The 23,896-nt window shown below is 42.1% G+C and overlaps 1 protein-coding gene across 10 annotated transcripts in view; it reads left to right on the top strand.

Annotated features, from left to right (window-relative positions):
• The window catches only part of chd9 (chromodomain helicase DNA binding protein 9), a 192,796-nt gene that overhangs the window by 164,501 nt on the left and 4,399 nt on the right, over positions 1 to 23,896 (top strand). For 7 of the 10 annotated variants that reach the window (XM_055648423.1, XM_055648425.1, XM_055648422.1 and 4 more), the window contains 8 exons: positions 2,865 to 3,073; positions 4,807 to 5,700; positions 6,880 to 7,040; positions 7,519 to 7,791; positions 10,592 to 11,008; positions 14,468 to 14,665; positions 19,716 to 19,853; positions 21,362 to 21,466. In XM_055648423.1, coding sequence (XP_055504398.1) covers positions 2,865 to 3,073; positions 4,807 to 5,700; positions 6,880 to 7,040; positions 7,519 to 7,791; positions 10,592 to 11,008; positions 14,468 to 14,665; positions 19,716 to 19,853; positions 21,362 to 21,466 — 2,395 coding nt within the window. The remainder of the gene's footprint in view (positions 1 to 2,864; positions 3,074 to 4,806; positions 5,701 to 6,879; positions 7,041 to 7,518; positions 7,792 to 10,591; positions 11,009 to 14,467; positions 14,666 to 19,715; positions 19,854 to 21,361; positions 21,467 to 23,896) is intronic. The other 3 variants (XM_055648429.1, XM_055648426.1, XM_055648431.1) reach the window with 1 other exon arrangement.

Below are 23,896 nucleotides of genomic sequence, written 5' to 3' on the forward strand. Positions count from 1 at the left end.
CTCTCTTCCAGCTTTCCCCCCCCCCCCCCCCCTTCCACAATCAGTCTGAAGAAAGGTCCCAACCCAAAACGCCACCTCTCCTCCAGGATTTTGTGCCTTTTTTGATGGAAAGTGTAATCTAGTGCAATTTACTCACTGCTTATCTGTTCACTGATGCTGAAACTGATAGAAATGCAACTGGATAAACCACATAAACACAGTGAATTACAGGCTTAGATTAGAGGCTGGTTATTCTGTGAGAAGTGATTTATCTCATAAACCCACAAAGCCATAGATCACAAATACGATAGGATACTCTCTAAACTGAAACTGTTCACCTGCATCAAAACATGAAGTAAACACTGGCTATGTATTATGACCCCATATGTTGGCAAGTCATCCACTTCATTCAACATCCTCTCCCCTGACCACCTTTTACAAAGTGCATGGCACCAGGTCGTGAAGGTACCTTTGACAACACTTCTCAGACCTGTAACCATATTGCCTGGAAAGAAAGAGCTGTAAGCACATGGGTCAACCAAACCTGTTTGCAAAGTCGCTCACTGTCAGGACTCAGAAATGTATCACCATTCCAACAAATGTTGCTGGGTCAAATGCAGGGCTCTCTATACTTAGCAGAACTTCAGAAGTACCTGCATCGGAGCGCACTGTTTCTGGAAAGCAGCTCACCACCACCCTCACGGTAATTAAGGATGGGTGTTGCATGCAGCCTTGCTGGAAATGCTCACATCACATGAGTGAAGTTCAAGAAAACTTTGTGTTGGAGTAACTCAGCAGATCAGAATGGTCCTGACCAGCAACATCTCCTATCCGTGTCCTCCAGAGATGCTGAGTTACTCCAGCGCTTTTACTTTTTGTTTGTAAACCAGCATCTATAGGTCTTCACGTCTAAAGAAAACTTTAATTTGGGAAACTAACCTACTCCCTCCAACGAGGGCAATGATTTTCATGCTAAAGTCATTTACTACTTTTGTTATAATAATATGAAGAACTTGAGTTTCTAATGATAAACATTGTTAAATAAGGACTACTTTATATAACTTTACAAAATATCTGCACAATCATCTATTAACTTTCCCTGAAATGTACAAAATGCAATACATGCTTTTGCCATATATATATATATTGTTGCAATGTTGCAAGGATCTTCCTGGATATCGCTCTCTGCTGCTCCCATTCTTATAGTTTGGTGCCATGCAAAGAATTCCATCTGTCAGCACCAATTCCAAAGCCCATGAATGTAACCATGTGCGAGCTATAAGGCACTGCATGGTATCCCCTCAAGACCAGGCTTATTACCAGGCCCGCTGAGAGGTTTAACTTTCGTCTGTCTTGTAACCTTAAGATGTTGTGATCGGTAACAGCTGCAATCAAAGGAAGCTGTCTTTGTTTAATTCCAGGCTTTGATAATGGTAACAAAGCTGGAATTAAACTTAAAGACAACTCATTTTGGTAGCAGCTGGTGCCCTTCACATCATCGTGAGGCTACCAGGCAGAAGCCAACCCAGTTCACCTGGCACTTTCATCCTTCAAAACCACATCAATACCAAGGAGAACTCTTGTGTGCAGACAGAATCGTGTTATGCTGATGAAATGCTGTGTAAATAAACCAGGATAGACATATTCACAAGACAGTCCGAAAAACTCCCTGGCACTTCAAAAAAAGATAGTTTTCAGCCTGATGTGTCTAGACAAAAAAGGAAAAAAAGTACCCAGCACAATGTTGTGATCTACAGAACCCGTCAATGCCTGTACGTCCTTGAAAGATTGAGGGTTGGTTATGTCAAGAAATAATCTACAGGTGTTTGGTAGAGAGCATATTGATTGGTTGCATCATAGCCTGGTTCAGCTACTCAAATGCCCAGGAACAAAGGAGATTACAAAGAATGGTGGACACTGCTTAGTCCTTCACAGGTCCGTACCATCAAAGGGATCAAAAGGGCCACCAGCATCATCAAGACCCACTCTCTCATTTCATTCCTACCATCCGCAAGGAGTTTGAAAGCCGTAACAACCAGGTTCAAGAATAGCTTCTTCCCAATAACCACCAGACCCTTGAACACCACACAACACCAACTTCAACTATGAACTAGGGACTGTCTTTGGTTGTACTGAGAATTTCAAGATTATATTTTGAACTACTATTGATGCTAATAATTTTTGCTTATTGTATGTTATCTGTGTATTATATTACAAGCCTGTTGTGCTGCTGCAAGTCAGAGTTAAGTTGTTTTGTTATCAGTACATATAACGATGAAACTCCATTGACTCCATCTTATCTGATGAAAATTCTACCTAATTCCATCTTCTCTGAATCCATGAGCATAAGGGTTCCAAGAGATTGAAGTATCCATTTCCCTAAATATCCACTTCCTACATTGTTAATTCATAATGTGATGTTGCACATTTTGTTTCAGAACAAGGGGTCACAGTTTAAGGATAAGGGGGAAATCTTTTAGGACCGAGATGAGGAAAACATTTTTCACACAGAGAGTGAAATTCTAGAATTCTCTGCCACAGAAGGTAGTTGAGGCCAGTTCATTGGCTATATTTAAGAGGGAGTTAGATGTGGCCCTTGTGGCTAAAGGGATCAGGGGGTATGGAGAGAAGGCAGGTACAGGACACTGAGTTGGATGATCAGCCATGATCATATTGAATGGCGGTGCAGACTCGAAGGGCCGAATGGCCTACTCCTGCACCTATTTTCTATGTTTTAGATTTGGTAGATTTTAAAAGTTGACATCCATTCCTTAAGTAAAGTTGACATTCCCTCCTAATAAGGGATGTATGCTTATAATTTTGCTATAAAATCACGATCAAAAGGACATGTTCTGACTGCAGCTAATTCTCCTCCTTTCTACCAGGTGGACGAGGCGGGAAGAGGCTGATTTCTACAGAGTTGTGTCCACTTTTGGCATTGTGTATGATCCAGACAAACAGAAATTTGACTGGACCAAATTCCGAGCTATAGCCAGGCTAAATAAAAAGACGGACGAGAGTTTGCAGAAGTACCTCTATGCTTTTGTTGCCATGTGTCGAAGAGTTTGTCGCTTACTGCCCAAAGAGAAAGAAGGTACAGATAACCATGAATTACTTCATTATTAATAAAAAGACAATGCCATTTTGGAATTCTGATTCAATCTCTACAGTAGTTTAGTTTAGAGATACTGCATGGAAACGGGCCCTTCGGCCCACCGGGTCCATGCTGACCAGCGATTCCTGTACACTCGTATTATCCTACACGCAAGGGACAATTTACAATTTTTACCTAAGCCAATTAACTGACAAACCTGTACGTTTTTGGTGTGTGGGAGGAAACCGGAGCACCCGGAGAAAACCCACGCAGTCACGGGAAGAATGTACAAACTCCGTATAGGCAGTACCCGTAGTCAGGATCGAGCCCCGATCTCAGGTGCTGTAAGGCAGCAACTCTACCGCTGCACCACCATCCAGCCCATAAATACAAATACAAAGTAGATATACAAACCTTGAATACTTTGGAAACTAAATGATGATTGGAAACCAATCAGTTTCAATTAATAATTTTGTTTTCCTTTGTATATCTTTCTCCATATTGCAAAGACTGGGTGCTCAGAAGCAACTAGAAAACAACCTAACATAATTTTATTTTGTCTTGGTGGAACAGAATAGAATTTCTCTCAGGCATTCTGCTGATTGGGAGTTAAACGTGAGCTGAACAATGGGAGACTTCATGTGACGTCTTGCCATGTGGCAGGACTTTGGAGTTCCACGGCTGTCCAAAGGCTTCCACAGTGAGGAGAAGAGAAGTGAAGGCTAGCACAAAGAGGCAGCCCTCCTGAATCTGTTCAACACTGGGAGTAGACAACATTGCAGAGTGCAATAAATTACATCGGGTTATGTAACTATCTGAGCTATTGGTATTCCTTTATTATTATTATTATTATTATTATGTCATGGTTCTGAGCGAAATATAGTGTAAAACTATTACATTTATGCGCTATCCCGGCAAATCATACCATATGCCAGAGTACAATCATACAGTCTGAAGAAGGATCTCGACCCAAAATATCACCCATTACTTCTCTCCAGAGATGCTGCCTGTTCCGCTGAGTTACTCCAGCTTTTTGTGTCTATCTTCGGTTTAAACCAGCATCTGCAATCATATCCTTCTTACAATCATACCATATGTGAATACAACAGTTGTGCAAAGGAAAAAAGAACAGAGTGCAGAATATAGTGTTACAGCTGCAGAGGAAGAGCAGATTTTAAAAAGTGCAAGGGATGCAACCTTGTAGATTGGAAGATCTGGAATACCTCCTTATGGGGTGAGAGATCCATTTAAAAATCTGATATAATTGGGGAAGAAGCAGCTAAACTTTAGAGATACAGCATGGAAACAAACCATTTGGCCCATCTAGTCCATGCCAAAACCACCCCGTGCACCAGCACTATCCTACACACCAGGGACAATTAACCTACAAGTCCAATGCCTTTGGTGTGTGGGAGGTGACTGGAGCACCCAGAAAAAATGCATGTGGTCACAGGAAGAATGTACAAACTCTGTACAGGCAGCACCTGCGGTCGGGATCGAACCCGGGTTTTTGGTGCAGTAAGGCAGCAACTCTATCACTGTGCCGCCACTGTACCTGAATCTGGAAGTATGTGTTTTCGAGTTTTTGTATCTTCTGAATTATACAATTTGTGAATTGCACAACTCTTGGTACAAAATTGTTGCTGTGAATGCTTTCAAACTTGGAATTAATCACTCAACAGTTCAGATCGGAGGATTATTAAAATGCTAAAAGTGTGTCTTTTCTGCTGCAGAGCTTCTCGACCCACCCGTTTTCATACAACCCATCACTGAAGAGCGCGCGTCCAGGACACTTTATCGGATTGAGTTGCTGCGTAAAGTGCGAGAGCAAGTCCTTCGCCACCCGCAACTTGATGAGAGGATAAAACTGTGCCAGCCGGGTCCAGACCTGCCTGAGTGGTGGGAGTGCGGGAGGCATGACAAGGAATTGCTCATCGGAGCAGCCAAGCACGGCGTCAGCAAGACTGATTATCACATTTTCTGTGATTCGGAGCTGTCCTTCATGCTGGCCCAAAGAAACTGTAGCCAGAACAAAATAGCCCAGTCGCGAAGTTCCACGCCACTCTTGCATCATCAGTACCCATCGTCTTCCTCGCCTCTACATCTACTGCCTAAGGTGCAGGATAAAAAAAGTCAGCTCGAGATTGAAGTAGTGAAGTGTGAAAGGACAACTGTTGTCAAAAAGGAACCAGATTCATCTGATGACGAGGATGCGATGGACATTGAAGTGAAGAGTAAAGTCAAATTGGAACAGTTTGTGAGTGGCTTGCAGCCGCAGAACAGGTTGGACAAGAAACCTGGGATTAAATTGGACCCCGATCCTGATGGCTGCATGGTCGCAGCAAGGACTCAGCCCCTCACACCAAACTTGGTGCTCAACAAATGTAAAACAAGCCGACAACGTTCGGCCTCCAGCTCAGACTCCGACTCCGACTCTGACAATTCTTCGTCTTCGTCACCATCGTCATCATCATCATCATCCTCGTCCCGGTCTTCATCTTCCTCCTCCTCTTCCTCGAGCTCTTCCTCGTCCTCATCCTCCTCTTCTTCATCATCCTCCTCTTCCTCCTCCTCCTCTTCTGATGACAGTGACAGCGACAGCGATGACAAGCAGACCGCAGCAGGCAGTGAGTACCTCTTGTCAAGTAAAGCCTTTCTTTCAGCCAAGCGCTTTCTCCTGTAACAAAGTTCACTGATGTAGGAAGTTCTAGAAAGTACTAGTTTCTTTCCATTGTCACAATTGGCTATATAAAGTGGTCTTCTATAACATTTTCTTTGGAAGTAACTCACTCATTATTGCAGAACTACCTGTAGTAGTATATTCTATACAGTTTATTTTTAGTACATGTCTGAAATCGCCTTCACTAACACAAAGTACCAGTGTTGTAATGTTAATACTGGGTAGCCACTAGACTTGGTTAACAAAGCAGTTCTGTGTCAGAATAGGAAATGACACAACTCTTGCCCACAAGGTGGCCATTGTTTGCGTGTAACAGTGTACAGTCGTTGTTGAACTTGCAAGCCAGATTTTATTCTGTTCAATGTTTTCTCAGTTATGTGATAACACAAAAACCTTATAGGCATTTGTGACACAGGATAGTAAAATAATTGCTCGTAAGAGATAATGCTGCAGACTCAAATTTTGTTGTCTCAGAGCAAGGAAGAGGAAGATTTAATCACTATCTTTGTTGAGTTATTTCTTGAACACAGACTTCTTTCCTTTTAGTGGGGGGGGGGGGGGGGGGGAGGTTTATTGGACTGTAGAAAAATCTGGTTAATATCAGGACAAATATTATCATCCTAATTAGAATTGTATAGCCCCCGCTAGAATTGTTAACAAGGTAACTAATGCAATTTCTTAAAAAGACACAAAGTGCCGGAGTAACTCAGTGAGTCAGGCAGCATCTCTGGAGAATACAGATAGATGATGTTTTGGGTCGAGACCACCTTCAGACTGATTGGGGTGGGAGAAGGGGGTGAAAGAAAGCAAGAAGAGAGGTGGGGGTAGGACAAAACAAGACACAGAGTGCCGGATTAACAGCAACTCAGGCAGCATCTTTAGAAAAGATGGGTAGATGATGTTTCAGGTGAGGTCCCTTATGTTGACGGGGCAGGACAAAGCCTGGCAAGTGATGTGGGTTCAGGTAAAGGGGAGGTTTTGACGGGCAGATGTTTGGACAAAGGCCAGAGATGAAAAGACAATATGTGATAAAGATAAAAGTGCGACCTTGATGTTGAGCGCTGGAGAGTATTACGACTATTTTGAGGCACTATTTTAATACAGAATCACTTGTATTTCTCCTAAGGTAAAGCGGCACAGCACTTGAAGCCCTATGATGAAGATAGTGCAGCATCTCTCAGTATTGCTCAGGATGAGACACAGGACAGCTTTCTCCCAGAAAATGGAAGGCCTGACATCCAGTTCCTGCAGGGTGGGCACAGGTTTGCTGCCTCCTGCTGGTCAAAGGTATGAACTGAAAGAGCCACATTTTGGATGATTGTAGATGACATCAGTTTAATACCCGGTTATAAACTACATATGCCTTAGCTTCTGATTTAAGACATTAACACTTTACAGGATTAAATTTTGCCAGATTAAAGTTGTGAGAATTGTTAAAGATCTTTTGAAAGACACAAAGTCTAGAGTAACTCAACGGGTCATGCAGCATCTCTGGAGAAAGTGGATAGGTGATGTTTGGGGTTGGCACCTTTCCTCAGACTGAAGGGTCCGGACACGAAACATCACCTATCCATGTTGTCCAGAGATGCTTTCGACCGGTGTTGTCACCGGTCTAAAGAAGGGTCTCAACCCAAAATGTCACCTAACCAAGTTCTCCAGAGATGCTGCCTGACCTGTTGAGTCACTCCAGCACTCTGTGTCCTTTTGTGTAATAACCAGCATCTGCAGTTCTTTGTTTCTAAATGCCTTTGTTTTTTTTACGTAGGATCGCGTAATGATCAACAGAATTGATAGCATATGCCACGCAGTATTGAAAGGAAATTGGATTCCATCAAGAAGAAGTTATGACTACAATGCTGTGACATCTTCTTACACAACAAAATTACTTGATAGCCCCTCTGCCATGGGAGATTTAAATGATTCTGCTGTTTTTACATCTGGAAGCCAGGGTGTTAAAGAAGATAATTCTCTATTGTCGCAGTTCACAAAGGTGAAGAAGCATGTGCGAGAAAAGGAGTTTACAGTGAAAATCAATGACGTATGTTCATTTTTATTACTGTTAGATCTGATTCTAATTGCAGATCTTTGCAGTGTGCGCAGCATGCTACTCCGCATCTGGCTGCCAGCAGCGTTTTCACTCTGAACTACTTCCTTCGCACACTTTATATACATTACTCCTTTGTGCTTTAACCATTATTAATTTTAAAGTATTTAGATGTGAGCTGTGTTTGTAATGCACACCATTGAAACCTTTGTTTCTGCTTTTTTTGCCTCTGCAATTCTGAAGGCTTCTCTTGCAATAGTGCTTATTTAATGCTTTGCATTTGTGGTTTCTTGCTGTTTGTAGGCATTGAACCTCTGGATCCTTATCTAATACGATACACTATCTGGTTTTGATTGAAGGTTGATGACCCAGCATGATGTGTTGTAAATGCAGCTTTTTTGTTTTTTTATATCTCCGCTTTTATAAGTCTGCTTTAATTTTATTTTTCTTAATAAATAAGCATGATCAGCTTTTTGCCCAGTATCACAATAACCAGTCGTTGATGGGATGCCTGATACAAAACAAGTGCCGGGTGGCGATTTCTCCAGCAAAGTGTGATGATGCTCCTAGATTTGTTTAGAACTAGTACTTTGCAGTCACAGTCGCTAATTATTTTAATATTTCAAAATCTGCACAGCTATTGACCACTTCTGACGATGTATATTTGAAGCTCTCCAACTTTAAAACTTCCTTTGAATTTTCAACAAAGTAACCAGATTTCTCTTCTCAGCCTCTGTTATTTTCATAAGAAAATGGTGGAAAGCATTAATAGGCTGCACTTATGAATCGGGAGGCATTATTTCTGAACAATAATTTTCCATTAGATTTTCACCAACTTCAGTTAAAAAGTTAAAATGCTGTAAAGATTTGTGCCTGTATTGTAAATGGCATGACTTATTCATTTACAATACAATTGTGTATTAAAAACTCATCTCAAAAACTGTGTTCATTTGGGAATCTATATATTATTTTATTCATCATTTTCCAAAATTTACTTAATCTATTTGACATTAAGAGTTAAATTAAATAATTTAAAGGAGGTTGCTAACTATGCATAATTGAATATATACTTGAAAATATGTCTCACAAGACATTGGATAAGACTGAACATAGAATATAACAAATACACACCTTTCTATCCACAATGCTAAACTAATCTCATCAGCCTGAATTTCCTGCATATCCATGTGCCTAGATAAGAGCCTGTAAAATGCCACTCTCTTAACTGCCTCCCCCACTACCCCTGGCATCGTGTCCCAGTCACCCACCACTTTGTGTACGTCTCCTTTAAACTTGGCACCTCTCACTTTAAAGCTACTCATTCTAGTCTTTGACATTTCTACCCTGGGGGAAAAGGTTCTGACTGTCTACCCATTCTAGGCCTCTGATAATTTTATATACTTCTATCAGGTCCTCCTCAGCCTCCAACTTTCTAGAGAAAACAGTCCAAGATTGTCCAACCTTTTCTAATAGCTAAACACCTCCAATCCAGGCAGCATTCTGCTGAATCTCTTCTGCACCCTCTCCAATGTCTCCACATTCTTCCTCTCAGTGAGTGGCCAGAACTAGACAAAATACTCCAAATGTTGGGAAATGGGGTTAATTTGAGTCCATTTATACCCAGCTTGACACAATGGGTTGAATTCACCTGCAACATGAGATTCTATGATTTTAAATGCCAATTCTACCAACACGGTTGTTCCAATATAATTGGGTCGCACGGTGCAGTTGTTGCCTTACAGCGTTTGCAGCGGGTTCGATCCCAATTCTGGGTGCTGTCTGTATGGAGTTTGTACATCCTCCCCATAAGCACGTGGTTTTTCTCCGAAATCTTTGATTTCCCTCCACACACCAAAGACGTGCCGTTTTTTAGGTTAATTGGCTTGGTTTAAATGTAAACAAGTGTCCCTAGTTTGTGTAGGATAGTGTTAATGTGCGGGGATCGCTGGTCGGCGTGGACTCGCTGGGCCAAAGGGCCTGTTTCCGTGCGGTATCTCTACACTTAACTAAACTAAACATTTGGAGGGTCAGATAGTTGCCATATTCTGTTGGTATTTGCTGCAAGGTGGAATATTCATCACATTATGAGTCCACCAGAAGGCTGCCCACACTTTATGTTCCCAGCATTACCAAAAGAAACTACTGTCACATCCAGCTAGAAGAAGATTGAGTCTGGTCAAGGATAAAGAGAGCCTCATGGGCAGAATCCTTTCTTCTTGCTCTCACTTTGGGAATGTTATGTAGAATGGCATTTTTTAAAAAAAATCAAACAAAAAGGCCACATTAAGAATTAATTGTTTCAAAGTCTCAAGTACTTATCAGAAAAAAAAAAATCCCTCCGTAGTTCTACAGTATTTAATAATTCTTAGCTAATAATTCATAAGCTCAATTATGCTTTGACTGAGCTCACTGACATAAAGAAAGATCACTTGGATGACCAAACAGATTATGACAAATGACATAACTGTTAAAGAATAAACTAATTGAATAAAAGTGATCAATATGATAAAAAATTTATGCTTTCACCTATGTCATTACAAGTTGCAGCTAGTTGTTTTAAGATGTTGACAGTGTTATTATTCTTACTGAATTTTAAAATGTATTTGTGCCCAAGTTCTTGAAGGTTGTTTGTAATATATACACTATGTGAAAGATTGATGTGCTTTTATTCATCGCAAAATATTCCGTTTGTATTTAGTCTCCAGCAGCCAAACAGTGGGGTTTCAGCTAGTAAAGCTCAATTTGACATCTTTCAATGTAAAACAATTTTTGTTATCACCATTTGTTTTAATAGGAAAGTGGATTGAAGTTAACTTTTCAGAAGCAAAGACTCAGTCAGAAGAGAGCCCTCGAAACTGAAGAAGGGACCTCAGATCAGCGGCAGTACATGGCACAGCTTCACGATTTGTACTCTGCTCCTAACAGCAGTCAGGAACTGGCTGTGGACCTCTCAAAATCATTATCGGGAGTTGGGAGTTCAATTCCCTTGTCATCCTCCATGTTGTTTAATGCCAATATACCTGGTAGCGTCGCTACAGTGATCCCTCATCATAAATCGGTATTATCAGGTGCTTCTCAGCAGATTACAAGACACTGTACAAATGGGATACTGTTGGATACCCAGCCAGTAGTTAAAAAGAGAAGAGGAAGGAAAAAGAACGTGGAAGGACTGGACATTCTGTTCATGAACCGTAACAAGTCATTGCAGCCTGTAAGTCTGCATTATTATTCCAATATTATTATCAACAAGTTCTATGGAGGAACAAAATCAGTGATGTAAACTTTATTGCAAAAGTTAGTCATGTAAAATTATGTTGCCTTGTTGCATGAACCATTTAAGAGCACAATGTGCTGAAGTAACTCAGCAGGTCAGGCAGCATAGAAGATACACAAAATGCTGGAGTAACTCAACGGGTCAGGCAGCATCTCTGGAGAAGAAATAGGTGACATTTCGGGTCGAGGCGCTTCTTTAGACCCGGGCAGCATCTCTGGAGAACTTGCAGAGATCATGTTCTGCAGAGATGCTGCCTGACCCATTGAGTTACTCCAGCACTTTTGGTTTCTTTTTTTCATTGTTAACCAACATCTGCACTTTCTTCTGGCTGAACCATTTACTTTATCTAATCGCTGTTGCCTGCCTTCTGTCAGTCACTATTTTTCAATGTGATTACTGCAATTGAGTCTGGCGTGAGTCAAGCTTTGCTTACTTTTGCTTCTGACGTTGAATAAGTTGTTACTACAAATCATTAAATATACCACGCCAAAACCACTGAAGCTCAGAGTTCGATCCTGATCTCGGGCGCTGTCTGTGGAGTTTGCATGTTCTCCCTGTGATCGCTTGGGTTTCCTCCAAATGCACCGTTTCAAGAGAGTTTATTGTCGTGTGTCCCAGATAGGACAATGAAATTCTTACTTTGCTTCAGCACAACAGAATATAGTAGGCATGAATACAGTACAGATCAGTGTGTCCATATACCATTATATAAATATATACACACATGAATAAATAAACAGATAAGGTGCAAATAAACAGATAATGGTCTATTAATGTTCAGAGTTTTGTTTCATTTGAGTTTAATAGCCTGATGGCTGTGGGGAAAGCAGCTATTCCTGAACCTGGACGTTGCAGTCTTCAGGCTCCTGTACCTTCTACCTGAAGGTAGCGGGGAGATGAGTGTGTGGCCAGGATGGTGTGGGTCCTTGATGATGATGCCAGCCTTTTTGAGGCAGCAACTGCGATATATCTCCTGCGATAGATCTCCTGGTAGGAAGGTCAGAGCCGATGATGGACTGGGCAGTGTTTACTACTTTTTGTAGTCTTTTCAGCACTTTTTGTGCCTTACACACGAGGAGCTATTTTAAACTTTTTTTAAACAGAGGCCAATCAACCCACATACCCGTACGATGTTGGGGTGTGGGAGGAAACTGGAGCACGCGGATAAAACCCATGCTGTCACAAGGAGAAAGTGCAAACTTCATACAGACTGCACATTGGTGTTGAAAGGCGGCAACTCTACTGCTGCGTCACTGTGCCACCCAAAATCTATAAATAAATACTAAATGAAGTCGTTTGTTGCACTAATGCTTCAGCCTTATTGTTTCTGCAAGTTCTTGAGCTGATTACCAATATTTTTACAAAATGTTTGCAATATTCTTTTGTTTCTGCAGCATCTTTTATCAAGAAGTTCATGTGTTTTTGTGCTTGGGTTTTATGTAGAATTGCTGGCATTTTTTCGCTGAGTGCCAGGAAGTTGTGTACCAATATGTGGGAATGGTGATGTATTTTTGACAGTAAGGAGCGCGCTCTGCTTATTTTTTCCAGCAGTTTTGTGGGAGGGAGGGGCTTGTTTAGTGCAAACCTCACCACCACAATGAACGTGCTTCCCATGTTGTAACAAGTTGGCCAGGTCTCCTGGTCCGGCTGCTTCCTTCTTGGGAATTGTGCAAGGGAAGCGGAAGTCTTTTTAATAGGTCAGCGGTAAGTGAAGGTTACTTGCGCAGGTGGCTTCCCGGCCATAAATTCTGGGCAACAAACTCAAAAGTGCGGTCTGCAAATACGGAGTGTTTATTCAGCTGGCCAAGGAAGGCAGTTAGTCCATTTTTTCTGTCGGTTTTTAAGTTAAAACAACAACTATTGAAAATGTAACCTCTCACTAGTCCTGTTCAATTTTTCCCCCCAATATTTAGCACAATATACTGCTGGAAAATGTAAAAAACGAGGCATGAAAGCAAACACCTCCTGCTTAATTGGTGTATTAGGATTAATAATTTCTCAAGAGAAATGAACTGAGCAAACCAAATGGATATTTTCCGCTTTGCTGGAAATTACGTGTTATTTGACTTCACCAGGTTGGGAATATCTAAAATTATTAAGATGCTGATTTTAGCATCTCTGGAAAACTATCCAAGCTATTTGCAACAAACCTACATGAAATTAAATTTCCATTCAAACTACTCTGTGTGCTTAAATAATGTCTCCTCCTCCATTCTCTGTTGATTTATTGCTAACTATTCTATATTTATTGTCCCTATTTGTGCAAGATGGTAGAAATCTTGCTTACATTCATGCCGTCAAATCCTCGACCAAATGTTCAGGATCTCAGTCAGGCTACCCTCCCCATCCTCCTAGACTCCCATTCTCCGACATATACAAGACAACATCAGCCAATTCAACATCATTCTAATGTTGAGCTGCCAGAGGAGATAGGTGAGGCAAGTACGATAACAACATTTAAAAGACATTTGGGCAGGTACACGGATAGAAAAGGTTTAGAAGGAAATGGGCCGAACGTGGGAAGGTGAGATTATTGTAGATGGGGTTCTTGGTCGGCATGGGCAAGTTGGGCTGAAGGGCCTGTTTCCATCCTTTATAGCTCTATGGCTCTATGACTTTGTAACTTCATTCTGGTACCATTCCAGTAAATCATTCTGACTGGTGCCTTTTTGTGCTTGTTATAAATAGTTCTGGCTCCATGTTATCAACTAATCACATTAAACACACGTTCAGGACCAGATAAAATTCCATCACTGTATAAGTGAACCCACCATCTTGTTGCTTTTCAAGTGGCCTTAATAAGTCACATCTGTAACCCAGTGATCTGTCTACATGAGTCTTTTTAACCTTTACCCCTATTAGATATTACTTTTGAAAGGATTGCGTGGTATCTTATTCTACCAAAATAGATGCATCAGTGTCCATTTTGAAGTTAATATCAATTGTGCCCAAGTTATTTTAAAAAAAAATATCCATCCTCTATATTAATCACACATCTCATTTGGTGCTGCAAATGTTTAAATTGTACATTAGTAACATGAAGCTGTAAGACAACATCAACAAGGTATGCTGACATAGCTGAGAGCAGGGTAATGTCTCCAGGGCCTTAAGTCAGCTCCCACAGGCAGCCCGGGCCACAAAGATGGATGGGCGTGGAAAGGAAAGGGACGCTGGTTCACGGGAACAGCTCCAGTTCATCAAGTGCGCGGGCCGACCGGACTTTGGACTTTGAATAATGGTGCCAAAAATGGGGGCACCCGCATGTGTAATATATGCTAAAGGAATTTCACTGTGCAGTTACATATATGACAAATAAAGCTCTATTGAGCACTGATTATATTGTCAGAGTATTGTGAAAACTATTGGAAATCTCAAGAGACTTATTTATATCTGCAGGATCATTTGGTGGTTAGCAACACACAAACAGCATTTAACGCATTTCAAGGACAACATGATGCTGAAAGTCGTGTCTCAGTTATTAATGTGAAAGATGGCACAAGACTCGCAGGGGAAGATGCTCCAAAAAGAAAGGATTTGGAAGACTGGCTCAAGAGCCACTCGGACTACGTGGCAGATGTGTCAGCCCATGTTCCAGTAAGTATTTCTCTGGTCAAAAGTGTTCAATTGTCACGTACCGTAACAGAACAATGACATTCTTAATTGCAGCAGCATAATGCGTCTATAAATTCGGTAGTCAATAGATAACATAAAAAAGGTTCAATTAATAAAAAAATAATGCAAGTGCAAAACAAAACAAAATTCTGAAGTCCTTAATACAGCCAAGACTGTTTGTAGATTAGTTGGTGTTTGGGGTGCTCAAGGTTGGTTGTTGGGAAGAAGCCGTTCCTGAACTGGAAGGTCACGGTTTTCAGGCTCTTGTACCACCTTCCCGATGGCAGGAGTGAAATGACAGCATGGCCAGGGTGGTGTGGGTCCTTGATGATGTTGGCTGCCGTTTTGTGGCAGTGCCTGTTATAGATCCCCTCAATGGTTTGGAGGTCAGCACTCGTGATGTACATACCATTGTATAAACTAATCTTGTCACGCTGTGTATAACCTTTACTTTTATTTAATAGTCAAAGCAAGATGATCAAGATTTCATGAAAACAGGAGCAGGAGTAGGCCATCAGGCCCCTCAAGCCTGCCCCACTATTCGGTATGATCACAGCTGATCTCTCCTGGCCTCAGTTCTTGTTCTATGCCAGTACACACAGCCCACGATTCCTTAGTCTTTCAAAATATTACCTATCTCCACCTTAAAATAACTAATGATCCCGCCTCCATCAGCCAATAGAGTAAAACATTCCTGCGATTCACTGACCTCAGAGAAAATATTTCAATGTACCTCAATATTAAATGACCAGCCCATTCTTGGTTGTGACCTTCCCACCAGTGAAAACATCTCAACATCCATCTTGTTAAGCCTCCTTAGGATGTTATATATTTGAATAAGGTCACCCCTCATTTTTCTATCTTCAAGGAATATAGACCCAAACTGCTTTAAGAATAGAACACAAAGTACTGAAGTAATTCAGTGGGTCAGGCAGCATCTCTGAAGAACATGGATGAATTGACATCCTTCTAACAACAGTCCATGTTCTCCAGAGATGCTGCCTGACCCACTGAATTACTTCAGCTCTTTGTGTCCTTTTGAGTAAAGTGCTGGGAAAACTCAATGGGTCAGACAGCATCTAGGGACCGAATGGACAGGCTCAACCGATAAAATAATATACAGGTGCACAACCTTTTATCCGGAGTTCCAGAAACCGAAAAGCTCCGAAAACCGGCCATTTTTTCCAGATGTCGTCTGCGCACCAAAGCTCGCGTTTGGCGCCAAACTTGACCCAAAACGACCCACGGTCAACCCAGGTCTGTACTACTGTAGCGGCTGCCTCCTCCCTGGAGACCGGGCGAGGCTTAAACATCTGTAAATCATTGCTTAAATGTTAGTCAGTTAGTTTGGAGGGCTTTTATGTGAAGGGGGGTGAAGGGGTAAACTTTAATTCTTAGTCCCCTACCTGGTCGGAGAGGTGGGGAGCGGTCAATGCCTTACCGGGTCGCTGTGCAGTAAGCTCCGCAGCGCTGTGGCCGGTGGGGCAGCGGGCAGCGCCGGTTGTAGCTCCGACCCCGGCAACTCTACCCCTGGCTGCGAGGCGCTCCAAATCCAGCGCGGCCCGCGGCCGGACGCCCCAGCTCCGAGAATGTCGGGAGTCGGCGGCGTCGCAGCGCTGGGATACCAGCGGGGTGCGGGCAATGCCTTACCGGGTCGCCGTGCGGCAAGCTCCGGAGTGCTGTGGCCGCCGACACACAACATCGCGGAGCGTCGCTGGATTTGGAGCCGCGGAGCTGGGGGCTCCGTCCGGCTGCGGGCGGCGCCGGTTGGAGCTCCGACCCCAGCAACTCTACCCCTGGCTGCGCGGCTCCAAATCCAGCGACGCTCCGCGATGTTGTGTGTCGGCGGCCACAGCGCTCCGGAGCTTGCCGCACGGCGACCCGGTAAGGCATTGCCCGCACCCCGCTGGTATCCCAGCGCTGCGACGCCGCCGACTCCCGACATTCTCGGAGCTGGGACGTCCGGCCGCGGGCCGTGCTGGATTTGGAGCGCCTCGCAGCCAGGGGTAGAGTTGCCGGGGTCGGAGCTACAACCGGCGCCGCCCGCGGCTGGACGGAGCCCCCAGCTCCGCGAGGTTGGGAGTCGCCGACCAGGTAGGTAGGGGACTAAGAATTAAAGTTTCCCCCTTCACCCCTACACCACCACCACCACATAAAATCCCTCCAAACTAACTGACTAACATTATGCAATGATTCTCCCGGTCTCCGGGGAGGGGCAGCTGCTCCAGACTTTTCAAGCCGCCCGCGCTACCTACCTAATCTACGCTAAAAATCTTCCATTCTGAAATCCGAAAATGTCCGAAATCCGACAAGTGTCTGGTCCCAAGGCTTTCGGATAAAAGGTTGTGCACCTGTAGTGTAATTTATAGGTGAATCCTCAGATTTCGGTGGCATTATTTCAGACAGTTTGACAGCAAGCTCTGAAGACGTCTTGAATATGAACAAGATGCCAAACTTTTAAAACAGAAGGCAGATTTTTAACTTTCTGCACTTTATGTTAGAGAGAAACTACTTACCAAAGTTATAAAGATCTTCACTAATCAAATAGTAGACCACAAGCCACAAACCTGTCTTCTCTTGTTTGATTTTGAACTTGGTAAAATGTGGTGGTTCAATCAATGTAACATCATATTTTGATCAAAGTGTCCTACCTAAACTAGACCCATTTACCAACTTTTGGTCCTTATCCCTCTAAATCTTTCCTATCCAAGTACCTGCCCAAATGTCTTTTAAGTGTTGTTATTGTACCTGACTCAATGATTTTCTTGGGCAACTCGTTCCACCCTTAAGTGACAAGATTGTACCTGAGCTTCCTATTAAATCTGTCCCCCCTCACCTTAAATATATGCCCTCTATTGTTGATTCTCCTATTTGGAAAAAGACTGCATTCGTCCTATCCGTTCCAGTCATGATTATTATCATGTCTACAAGATGGCCCCTCAGCTTCCTGTACTCCAAGGAATAAAGACCTAGTCTACCCAACATCTCCATGTAGCTCAGGCCCTTTTGTCTTGGTCAAAAGAAGATGGTCACCCTTCATTTTGGTTTTCAGAAAAAAAAAAAAATTTGGGCAGACATGAAGAACTGCAGATGTTGGATCTTGAGCAAAACACAGTGTTGTAAGAACTCAGTGGGTCAGGTAGCATCTGTGCAGGAAATGGACAGACGGCACTTTGTGTCGGGGCACTTCTTCAGACTGCATTATTGTTGGCAGTGTGTTTTCCTAGCTGCAGCCATTTAAAAACAAAACTGTAGGCCTCAATAGGGAACTATGGACCCTTCAAATGCTGACTGCCTCTCTAGAGACCATTGTGACAAGACAAAAACGTTTTCTTTTTGAAAACCAGAGATGGGGAGCATAAAATGGGATGAATGTAAAGAGAGATGCTTGAGAGTTAGTGGGTCTCGGTGGGCTGAATGGTCTGTTTCCCGGATATATCTCAAAACCTCTGTTAATTGGGTCTGCCTCCACCATAAAATCAGGCAGCATCCATCTCAGATTTTAATTGTTTGTTTTTTTTTCCTTCTTGTCATCTTTGAAGAATTTGTGATTGCTCACCTTCTGCCTTTCAGTCCTGGAAACTTTCTAGTAATTTGTTTTTGCACCCTCTTCACAGTCTCTTTCTTCTTAAACCACATTGGCCACATATGGCCCCATTGCTTTGTTTATTGCCAAGATAGTGTTTGAAAGAGATGCGTCACAATTTCCTGGCTTTTGTAGCAAAGCTTCTGTTCATGAAGCCTCAATGACTGTCATCCTATTAGATATTTACACATGTATAGCTCTGTTCCTCACCTCTTCAGTATTCTATCCTGTAATTTATGCAGCTTCTCCGAGTTCTAGACCCGCCCCTAAAAGGCAGCTCTTCTTTGAAGTAGAGGAACTGCCTTTTTACTCAGCTGCAAATGTGTAATTTATTTTGCCTGGATTAGATAAGAATTAATCGCATGATTAGTTTAGTTTAGAGATACAGCGCGGAAACGGGTCCTTCGGCCAACCGAGTCCACGCCGAGCAGCGATCCCTGCACACTTACACTACCCCACACGAAATAGGGACAATTTACAATTATACCTAGCCAATTAACGTACAAACCTTTTCATCTTTGGAGTGTGGGAGGAAACTGGGGATCCCGAAGAAACCCCAAGCAAGTCTCAGGGAGAACGTACAAACTCCAAGACAAGCACGCATTGCCAGGATCGAACCTGGGTCTCTGGTGCTGTAAAGCAGCAACTCTACCGCTGCGCCACCATGTCACCAGTGTTCTGCCCACTTGTCTCTGAACAAAGACTGAAATAGGTCCTGAGAGCAGTCCTCCACATTCATTGATGAAGAGTACCTGAGTCAGCACAGTGGTGCATCATAAAAATACCAGTGACAAACTTGGGAATAATTGCTGAATACTTTGAATAGAACATGGAACAATACAGCACAGGAACAGGTCCTTTGGCCCGCAATATCCATGCCGAACATGATGCCAAGTTAAACTAATCTCTGCTCCTGCACCTGATCCATACCCCTCCATTCCCTGCATATCCATGGGCCTATCCAAAAATCCTGTGACCACTGTCATATCTGCCTCCACCATTACCCCTAGTTATTGCAAAGGTCTTTTACTGTCACGTGTACCAATTAAGGTACAGTGATATTCAAATTACCATACAGCCATACTGAAAAAAAAGCAACAAGACACACAACTATATAAAAGTTAACATAAACATCCATCGCAGCAGATTCCCCACATTCCTCACAGATAGAAGGCAATAAAGTCTAATCTTCTTCCCTCTTTACTTAATGTCACTTTAAGAATTTCTGCATTTTTATTCTGTTTCCTAATAGTTGAGGTTGTGATTAAAAGGATAATACAGTATAAAATATCAAATAGAGATGAGTATGTGATAACTATCATCAATAGATGTGATTATTTTAGAACAATATGCATTATTTAGCATTTGTCCAGTGTTTCATGTTTTATGACCATGTTATAATCAGTTATACTTTCTTGGTTCTAAATGTACTGGCATTTATTTCAGAAAACCGATAAACCCGAGATTGTGGGTGAGCGACCAAAGCAAAAAAGACATCGGTGCAGAAACCCTAACAAAATAGATGTCAAAAGCCTGACTGGAGAAGAACGGGTGCCCGTCATCAATAGAAGAAATGCAAAGAAGGTAATGTTTGTTTCACATTATTAAACAATAGAAACAATGTGATTTTTATCATGAAATAAGATGGATTTTGGAGACAAGACCTCTGCGGATCAATAATATACTTGGTGTTGAAAGACTGGCAATACAGGTTTCTAAAAGATTGCTAGTATTTAACCATACACTTCTTAATGCGAGGCTCCCACCGGTTGGCGGAGAAATAGAATGGCAGGTGCTGAAAATGCTCAACAGAGTTGGCCGCATCTGTGTAGAGAGAAACAAAGTTCAATATTAGGCACATTTTTAATTGTAGAGCTGTGGGATTACTGGAGAATGCAAAAGGAATGTCGTCTGAATATGTGGAGATTAAGAGACTGACATTAGTAAGTGTAGGCCCATGCTGACCATCATAGAAAATAGGTACAGGAGGAGGCCATTCGGCCCTTCGAGCCAGCACCACCATTCATTGTGATCATGCTTATCATATCCTATCAATAACCCGTGCCTGCCTTCTCCCCATATCCCTTGACTCCACTAGCCCCTAGAGCTCTATCTAACTCTCTCCTAAATGCATCCGGTGACTTGGCCTCCACTGCCCTCTGTGGCAGGGAATTCCATAAATTCACAACTCTCTGGGTGAAAAAGCTTTTTCTCACCTCAGTCTTAAATGACCTCCCCTTTATTCTAAGACTGTGGCCCCTGGTTCTAAGACTGTGGCCCCATCGTTCACACTAGTTCCGTTATCCCACTTTCTCATCCACTCCCTGCACACAATTTTACAGAGGCCAATTAACCGGCAAACTCGCATGTCTTTGGGATGTGGGAGGAAACCGGAGCACCCGGAGGAAATCTATGCAGTCACAGGGAGAACATGCAAACTCCACGCAGACAGAATTCTAGGTCAGGATCGAACCCAGGTCTCTGGTGCTGTGAGGATGTATAAAGAGGATGTAGACATTTGTAAGATGAGAAATGTTAATTCATCCCCTATTGCAAGTGCAAGATTGCTTCACGATAAGAGATGGTTGACTACACTCTTTTGTGAGCTTGAAGAGCAAGAGGATGAGGGGTGATCTTATCGAGGTGTATAAAATCATGAGAGAAATAGATCGGGTAGATGCACAGTGTCTCTTGCCCAGTGTAGGTGAATCGAGGACTAGGGGACATATGTTTAAGGTCAAGGGGGAAAGATTTAACAGGAATCTGTGGGGTAACTTTTTCACACATAGGGTGGTGGGTGTATAGAACAAGCTGCCAGATAAGGTAGTTGAGTCAGGGTCTATCCCAACATTAAAGAAGCAGTTAGACAGGTACATGGATAGGACAGGTTTGGAGGGAAATGGACCAAATACGGGCAGGTGGTACTAGTGTAGCTAGGACATGTTGGCTGGTGTGAGCAAGTTGGGCCGAAGGGCCTGTTTCCAGACTGTATTACTATGACTCATTGAAAGATCGCAAACAACAGCACATCATTTTCTGGCGTGCAGAGAATCAGTGAATTGTCTAACTTACTTCCATTTTAATCCGGCTAGATGGGTGGCTCGCTAGCACCTCCAATCAAAGACCTGGCAAGGTGGTTGCAGGAAAATCTAGATTTTGGAATTGCTCCAGAATGGGCGAATGTGGTAAAGCAGTCAGTAAGTAACTCAATAAAATTTAACAAAGTTTAATTGTCAAATGTGATGAAGAAAATGTTCCATAATTTTGATACAATAAAAGTATAACCTTGTACTTTTCACTGTACCTCGGTACACATGACAATAAACTAAAACTACTTTGAGTGTTTAGTTAATTGTCACGTGTACTGAGGTACAGTGAAACACTTTTGTGTGCTAATCAGTTAGCAGAAAGACAATACATGATTACAATCGAGCCATCCACAGCGTTACCTTTTGATAACTCAACCTAAGTTTGGGTGTGAGAATGCTGTCATTTTTAAGATGTAAAATGTATGTTGGAGAATGAAAATTATACTGGCTGGAGTTATCTCAGTTGTTAGAAAATCAATCTTGTGAATTTTATTATTCTAATAATATAATTAAATGCATATCTGAATTAACGGTAACGAAACCACAATTTACATGGTCTCCTCTTCAAATTAAATTGATGAAATTATGTAGTTTAGATGGTAGAGATAATCGCAATTTTTAAAAAAAGTTATGTAAAAATTTGCCTTAAAATGAAACATATTTAAGATAGTTACTTTGAATAACGGAGATAAAATTGCAGAGGACACGTTGACCCAGAATCCAAATATTGTTTAAACTGCATATTTTAATTGCATTTGCTCAGGTTTAAGTCACTGAAATCTCCTAGTCATCCTTCTCACCAAATGAGGGCAATCACTGGGATGCTAGTTGGAAAAAGCTGTAGACATAAACATGCCTGCGATGCATTTTCTATACTGATTGCAGTTTGTTTTTTTAATCTTTTAGCACTAGTCCAGATTCCATCCTATCGATAGATATATGGACGGGAAAGGAATGGAGGGTTATGGTCTGAGTGCAGGTAGATGGGACTAGGGGAGAATAAGTGTTCGGCTCGGACTAGAAGGGCCGAGTTGGCCTGTTTCCGTGCTGTAATTGTTATATGGTTATCCAGAATCATATTTTGTTTGCTGACTAAATATCCAGAGCACAGGATTTTTTGTGGAAAACATGTTAAGGACTTTTTTTTAAATGCAAGAATTGCATAGAAACAACTCGAATCCATCTTTGCTGTGTTTCAAATTTTCACCACTCTTTGCAAGTAGAAAGGATTCCTGACCAAAAACCTGCCACATATTCTTCAACCCGGAGCTTAGTTTTTGAGTCTGCACCAGCAGAAACATTTTCAATGTCAAATATATTTGTTCCCTCCATAATCTTTAATTCCAGAGAAAACAATGTCATCTGTTCCCATAAATTCCCACAGGGTCTCTAACATTTTGATAAATAATTGCTGCTTTCCTGCCAATGACAGTACATTTTCCTGAAGTGTGGTGCTCAGAACTAGCTTGTATATTCTTCATGTGACCTAACCGTTGTTTTACTAACTGTTAGACAATTATTAACCGCTTTCAGGTGAAGGCCAGTATCCCGGTAGACATTTTAATTAATTTTTGAACGTGATCACAAAATCTTAAAGATCTTGTAAAGGGATCCATCTGTAACCCTATATAAAGTAGACCTGTGACGGTTCTAGGATTGTGCCAGATTTAATACCGTAGCAGTATTAAATTTAGAGTTCTAATTTGAGCTTAGTGTTCCTATAATTATTTGGGAGGGATTCCAATCTTTAACTATTTAAGAACTTTAAAAAAGCTGTGTATGAGCTACGATATCCCCTGTGGATTAATTAACTGATAGTCACCATGACAGACGTGCAAATTTTGGGCCAGATGGTGTGCCGAAAAGGAATGATCATCTTCAGAAAAGGAGAGATGAAAATTGGTTAAAATAGATTTGATAGGAGCCTGAGGGGCAACTTTTTCACATAAGGGATAGGTTATACAGGCATTTGGATGGGCAAGGGATGATTAGGGATAGTCAGCATGGTTTTGTACGTGGGAAGTCATGTCTTACAAATCTGATTGATTTTTTTTGAAGACGTGACCAAAAAGGTCGATGAGGACAGAGCTGTAGATGTTGTGTACATGGATTTCAGTAAGGCATTCGACAAGGTTCCACATGGTAGGCTGCTCTGCAAGGTTAGATCGCATGGGATCCAAGGAGAGATAGCTGAATAGATAGCAAATTGGCTCCATGGAAGGAAGCAGAGGGTGATGGTGGAAGGTTGCTTCTCGGACTGGAGTCCTGTGACTAGTGGTGTGCCTCAGGGTTCGGTGCTGGGCCCGTTACTGTTTGACATCTACATCAATGTTTGGATGAGAACATACAGGGCAAGATTAGCAAGTTTGCTGATGATACAAAAGAGAGGGGTTTTGCAGATAGTGAAGATGGTTGTGAAAGACTGCAGCAGGATCTGAATCGATTGGCCAGGTGGGTGGAGGAATGGTTGATGGATGTGTGAAGTGTTGCATTTTGGAACGTCGAAAAAGAGCAGAACCTACACAGTAAATGGTAGGC

The sequence above is a fragment of the Leucoraja erinacea genome, chromosome 17, assembly GCF_028641065.1.
Source record: "Leucoraja erinacea ecotype New England chromosome 17, Leri_hhj_1, whole genome shotgun sequence".
Lineage (NCBI taxonomy): Eukaryota > Metazoa > Chordata > Chondrichthyes > Rajiformes > Rajidae > Leucoraja > Leucoraja erinaceus.